Source organism: Dreissena polymorpha, chromosome 10 (assembly GCF_020536995.1).
Source record: "Dreissena polymorpha isolate Duluth1 chromosome 10, UMN_Dpol_1.0, whole genome shotgun sequence".
In the NCBI taxonomy this organism is placed as follows: domain Eukaryota; kingdom Metazoa; phylum Mollusca; class Bivalvia; order Myida; family Dreissenidae; genus Dreissena; species Dreissena polymorpha.
The window spans coordinates 20,202,744-20,208,743 of record NC_068364.1 but is presented as its reverse complement, the minus strand read 5'-3'; the positions used below and the strand labels follow the sequence as shown (position 1 = coordinate 20,208,743).

The 6,000-nt window shown below is 37.1% G+C and overlaps 1 protein-coding gene across 2 annotated transcripts in view; it reads right to left on the bottom strand.

Moving 5' to 3' along the window:
• Window positions 1-1,378: 1,378 nt before the first annotated feature.
• LOC127848266 (uncharacterized) overlaps window positions 1,379-6,000 on the bottom strand; it is a 39,476-nt gene continuing 34,854 nt past the window's right edge. For both annotated transcript variants that reach the window (XM_052380631.1, XM_052380632.1), the window contains exons 7-8: window positions 4,339-4,721; window positions 1,379-3,675 (exon numbers count right to left, since the gene is read on the bottom strand). In XM_052380631.1, coding sequence (XP_052236591.1) covers window positions 1,903-3,675; window positions 4,339-4,721 — 2,156 coding nt within the window. In that variant the 3' untranslated portion in view covers window positions 1,379-1,902. The remainder of the gene's footprint in view (window positions 3,676-4,338; window positions 4,722-6,000) is intronic.

Sequence of the window (6,000 nt, the reverse complement as noted above, 5' to 3'; positions counted from 1 at the left end):
CAATTTGCCGATCGTTAACCTCAGACAACCCCAATCATGCAAACTCCGCGTATCGCGGAACTTTCTTAATCTCCCTCCATAAGCGTGCCCGTGGAGTTTTTTTACACACCCCTAAATTCTCATATTCTCTTGAGCGTGAAATTTCCAGTATCTTTCAAACCCAATGCGTCCTGATCTTCCCAAGTTTACAAATGACAACCGTCCTCAATGTATTATATGTATGTTGCTGTTCCGTTTTAGTTTTCCAGTAACGGATTTTTTCCTGTTTATTTTTATTAAATACAATGTTTGTGAACATTTTACATAAAATAAAAATGCCAACTTTGACATTTTCAAGGGAGGCAAAAAAATCAGTCTAATACAAGACAGTTAAATACCATAATTTAAAAAATGATACAGCACTTCAAATAACATACTTAGCTTATTTTATTAAAAAAACTACCTGCTTACCTGGTGCTAAAACTGTTAACTCCATCCCTTAGCTTAAAATCCGATGATTGCTGACACGCTTTCCGATTCAAACGCTCATTTTTGTACTCGTCAGCCTAAACCGCGAACGAAAAAAATATAATTGCTCCCGGAACGGGCTACATGCTACTATACAAAAAATTTGTATTGTAATTGCATTGTTTTGTATAGATTTATTGTTTATTACGCATTGTGTTCACCTAATTCAAATGCTTGTTTGTTTTGTGTGTGTGTTTTTATCTCGATGTATTTTTATATTGATTAATTATTGCATATATACATGTAAAAATATGCCCCCCCCCCTCCAAACGAACTGGGAAACACTGTATGTGTTTGAACTCCCCATTTAATAGTTCCCTTTGTATCTTTAATAGTAACACTATCTAACACTAATATTAGCTGTTATATAACTGTTCCCACCTTCAACCGGAAAATATTGTAAAACTCGTTTTTGTTATGTTGCCCTTATTGTATACCTTGTATACTTGTGTGTAAAATAAAGAGTTGTTCTGTTCTGTTCTGAGTAGCGAGGGAAATTGGGGGGAAACGCGTGGACTGTACTGTAGGCAGGGATGTTATAAGTAGGCCACGCTGAACGAAGTCTCGAATCCGAATCGCACTTGTGAGGGCCGTTGGCGCGCGCAAACAGACTTGAACATTTCTAGCCGTGTGGCTTTAACCAGTTTGTATATCAACGTATTTTGTAAATGAATAGGTTATAAAATAATACATATAGTATCTAAGCATTATTCATAGCTTGTTTTAAATCTACGCATTTCATGTCGTTTTGTAACTTCATTATTTGCCCATATAATATATTACCTTGTAATTATAAAATGAAATGGTGCAATTGAAAATGATTGTTTTGCACTCTAAACCATCAATTTGATTCGTCAGCAAGGAACCGAAACATCATTTATTTAACATAATGCACAACAATATAAACAAACAGACACATAAATATGCAAATAAAACAAATCAAACCCGCCTGCAGATGATGATGATGATGATGATGATGATGATGATGATGATGATGATGATGATGATGATGATGATGATGATGATGATGATGATGGTAATGATGATGAAGATGATGATGATGATGATTTTGATGATGATGATGATGATGATGTTGTTGATGATGATGATGATGATGATGATGATGATGATGATGATGATGATGATGATGATGATGATGATGATGATGATGATGATGATGATGATGATGATGATGATGATGATGATGATGATGATGATGATGATGATATTAAATGCAACAACATGTTCAAGTTGACTTCTTACTATGATCTAAACGGATGAAATTATTAAAACCTTTTTATCAAGATATATTATTTTTTTAAATAACAATTTTCACGAGAAAAATAATAACAACTTATAGCACACTAAAATAGTTTAGAATCTTTCGTCGTCAATTCATCGTACCGATCTTGGGGTACGGTTTGGTTCAATATATAAAGACAACTTTCTGACAGTCGTTTGTGTTACCCTGCTACTATCCTCAAGTTCGCACTTTGATTTCACGTCCGACTTAATTACCAACGGACTCGAAACATCAGGAGCGTTTTCACATTTGGCAGCTTGAATACAAATATTATGATTACCCTTGAAAGGGTATTGTTGACGTTCGATCGCTCTTGAGTAAGAGTTCATTTCAAATTTTTCAAACGGGCGTTTATTCTGAATAAGGTTTATTTTCCGTCCGATCGGCCAGATCGATCTGAAACCATGATGAAACATAGTGAGCATGGATTTATTTGGATACAATAGGTCTGCGTTCGCAAACGGTTTTGCTGCAAGAAGTTCTGTGTTTTTGTCTGGCTCGGACTTCCGGTAAGAAATAGGGGCAGACGTGTTGGACAGACTAGCACTCTTCGGTCGAAGAGTATTTGTTTTTGAAGTGTTTGGTGTGTGTGGCATAGACCTTCCCAAAGGATTCGCAGATTTTGCCCGTTTCTGATTGAACGTTGGTTTTTCTTGCCTTTCCACGGGAATACAATCGAGATTTAATGACACGCTTTTCTCCGTACGAGTGAAAGGCCTTTTCATCACTGGTGATCTTGGACGCGTCAACAGTCTAACTGGCCACCTACTTCGCTCCACTGATGGAGAAACGTTCTCGTCATTCACTGGACCGTTCAACAAATCGATAACACGTATATGTTTAATGGTCTTTGAATGACTGATATTATCGACTACTGCCCTTTGTGATTCCCTCGGCGTCGTTGCGCTTTTGGAACGTTCAGTTGATTTGCGAAACGTCCGTATGTCCGCTTTCGGCGGGGTATCAAGCGTGAGATCAATGTTCACCTGCGCACATGGGATTATTGAATCAGGGCGCCGAGCTGACATTGGTCTACCAGAACTACTTTTGGATACAGTTATGTTTGGAGAAGAACTCGTTCGGTTCAAGATGACGCTCTGCAAATATTCAGCTTTTGCTAACTTTTCATCATCTATTTTCTTCCCATCGTTGTTTCCTCTTGGTGATTTCGGCAATTCAATGTGGAAAATATCGTTAACGTAGTTTCTTACCCGTTCTGTAGGCATTTCGGATTCCAGGTCATCTAATTTGCTCAACGATTCTGAGGAACTGACACGCGAGAGGGATTCGTGCACGTGATGTGCGTCTACCATATCCTCGTCATCTTGTTCTACGTCATAAATAGCGCGTGGGCTAGCTTTTATCTCAGAGCACGGCGTAGACATTTTCTGTCTGTCGTCCGTCTCCTCGTCCGACATATCTATATCAAACACGTCGGGTTGCTCTCTTATTTCTGAACAATTAACGGTGTCAAGAGTCTCAATGCCAGAGTCACCAAAACTGTCGGTTACTTTTGTTTTCAGCGAAGCCGACGAGCTTTGTCTTGAAAAAAGTTTTCGTTTATGTTCAATTGCCGATAAAGGAAATGTGTCTATTTTATGATCTGTTTCTACTAAATCCACATCTTTATCTCCAAGTTCACAGTTAGAATGTTCATCTTCTTCCCGTATTGCGCCCAGATGATTTGGTGTTTCATTTGTGTCTATATCAATATCAACTGGTGTCTGTAAAGTGCGAAATTCTTCTTTAGTTTCTTGAGTAGCTTCAGGTAGGTTGATTTCGGGCGCCTCCGATTCGAGTTTGTTGCTTTCAAACACACTGTCGTCTTCCGACGTAAGTGAAGGCAAGCTGGGCTTTCTTGAGTCCTGGAATCGACAAAAGTCGTCATTAAAAATACCATAATTGTAGTTCGAAAACATTGACGTACCACTGTAGAACTCAGTATTAATTATACGCTTATATTGTTTCCTGTATTTGCAATTATGTTGGTTCATGCCAATTCTGTACTAATTTAACAAGGCCAAAAAATTAAACTTGATGAAGCCGCTTTATCGATTTAAATTGCTAAAAGCACGGACAAAATATATTCATCGTGACGGTATTTTTATATGTTAATGCATGCCGGTCAATAGGAGTATTACATCGGCGATTTATAACACGGGCTTTCGCATTATGCATTGACATGTATATCGCATTAATGCTTGAACATATTTTGTAAAACGCCCTTTAAACTACTGTAGGCGTCTGTATATCAAAAATAAAATTGTTTGACGTGTTCTGTGCTAAAGTAATTGAAGCAATTCATTTAAATGAAAACTCAGAATTGTAGCAAATTATTATAATTAAAACCTGTACTGATTATATACAGTTATGTGGAAAATGGTGTTTTATTTCTTATTTGCATCCGCTTTATTCATAAAGATAATTCCAATAAAACATATTATGAGAAACATGCCCTAAAACTTTATATAGTAAAACATATACGTGTATGATTTAAAATATCAAGTTTGAGTCTACTGAAAACATACCGTGCTGTTATTCCTGTTCATGTAGCCCCACAGCATTGAAGACCGTCTTTTCTCTAGTGCCGCGGTTTGCTCGGCGGCGTTCCCTGTCGTCTCCGGTTTAGCGTTTTCTAGCCCTTCTTCACCAGAAATATTTTTATTTGTATCCTCCACAACGGCACTTGTGTCAACAGTTTTAGACGCCTGTTCCGTGTCAAAAGGAACGTTTATACTGCCTTTGGCATTATCATGAGTGTCTGACTTAGAAACTGCGTTCGTTTTGGAATCTTCTATTGCCTTGGTGATGGCAGGTTCTGTTCCCTGGTTCAGAAGTGACTGTGCCAGAAGACGGGGAGCGGTAATCAGCGTTTCATCTCCGCACTGGGGCAGCAAAAACTTCCGGAAATCTGCAACGACATAGGTATTACTAATAAATAAATGCACACGTATTTCGTCTATAACATCGACTGACCTAGGCATTGTGTAAGGACTAGAGTTCATTTCCGGGCGTATGAGTCCAACGCCAACCTTAATTTGATAGCTTCATGAGAAAAATACAAGTGTAGTACGATATATGATTAGATTGCCACTAATTTGTACTAAGTTTTAACCCAATATGAGAATCACATTTACCATTAAATAAAAGTGTTACATTATACTTCACTCGATGACGTTTTTGACACCATCACCCCACCCCACCCCCAATTCATATTGTTGAAAACAACACAGATAAGTTAAGTGAATGCAACTTTTGTGTGTGATGAAATATTTCATGAATCAAAATCGCTTGTTTATTTATGCTATAATTGTTAACGCTTACAATTTCCAATAGATTCACATCATTCACAATTCACAAGTGTACATACATATACAGTAGGCCTGTATACAGTAGATATATTTATTAAAAGGTTGAAGATTTTAATCCGCATAAAGGTCCATGTCTGATCACCATTATACTTTTACTCAAGCACTATTTGACTCATTAATTCATGTCTAATATAAGTGTTATACCTTCAAGTTTACTCTAGCCTATCACGCAATTAACGCTTTAATCGTTTAAATTTAGCACATTTTAAACCAAATACTGCTTCGGTTTCAAACAAGAAAGGTGGAAAGGAAATAAATATGCAATGTATATACCTGACATTTTTCAATAAGACCGCCGGTCTAGATGCATTGATATGTTTGAAAGCCTATCGAAATCAGTTCTCTCCGTGATAGCAGATAACCATGAATAGAAATAATTTCATCTTTTGTGCGCAAGACCAAACTACCAAATGTTTATTTGGTCGCGGTTAATGATAAACTGGTGTAATAATTGGCAAGGGCTTTTGTGGAAAAAAATATTTATGACTTAACAAATAAGTAAATAATCGGTCTGTGTCAAAAGCGGTGAGCTGTAAGGTATTGGAGTTACGACTCCGAACAATATTTACTAAATTTCAAAAATTACTCAGGAGCAAAATATTTAAAAGAAAACAATCTGCAATGCCATTCTGCGTAAGATCAATAATGAAGTCTTAACAAATCATAACAAATGCTAATTACCGGGTATTTGTGGGGGCCGTACATCATTGTTAAAATGCCTATACGGATTTGTGGTAAGTTTCGCATGTTAGAATGAGTGAAAGAGTAATTAACGATCGTACCGTATGCTTTGATAATTACGGAATACCGTTAGTGCCA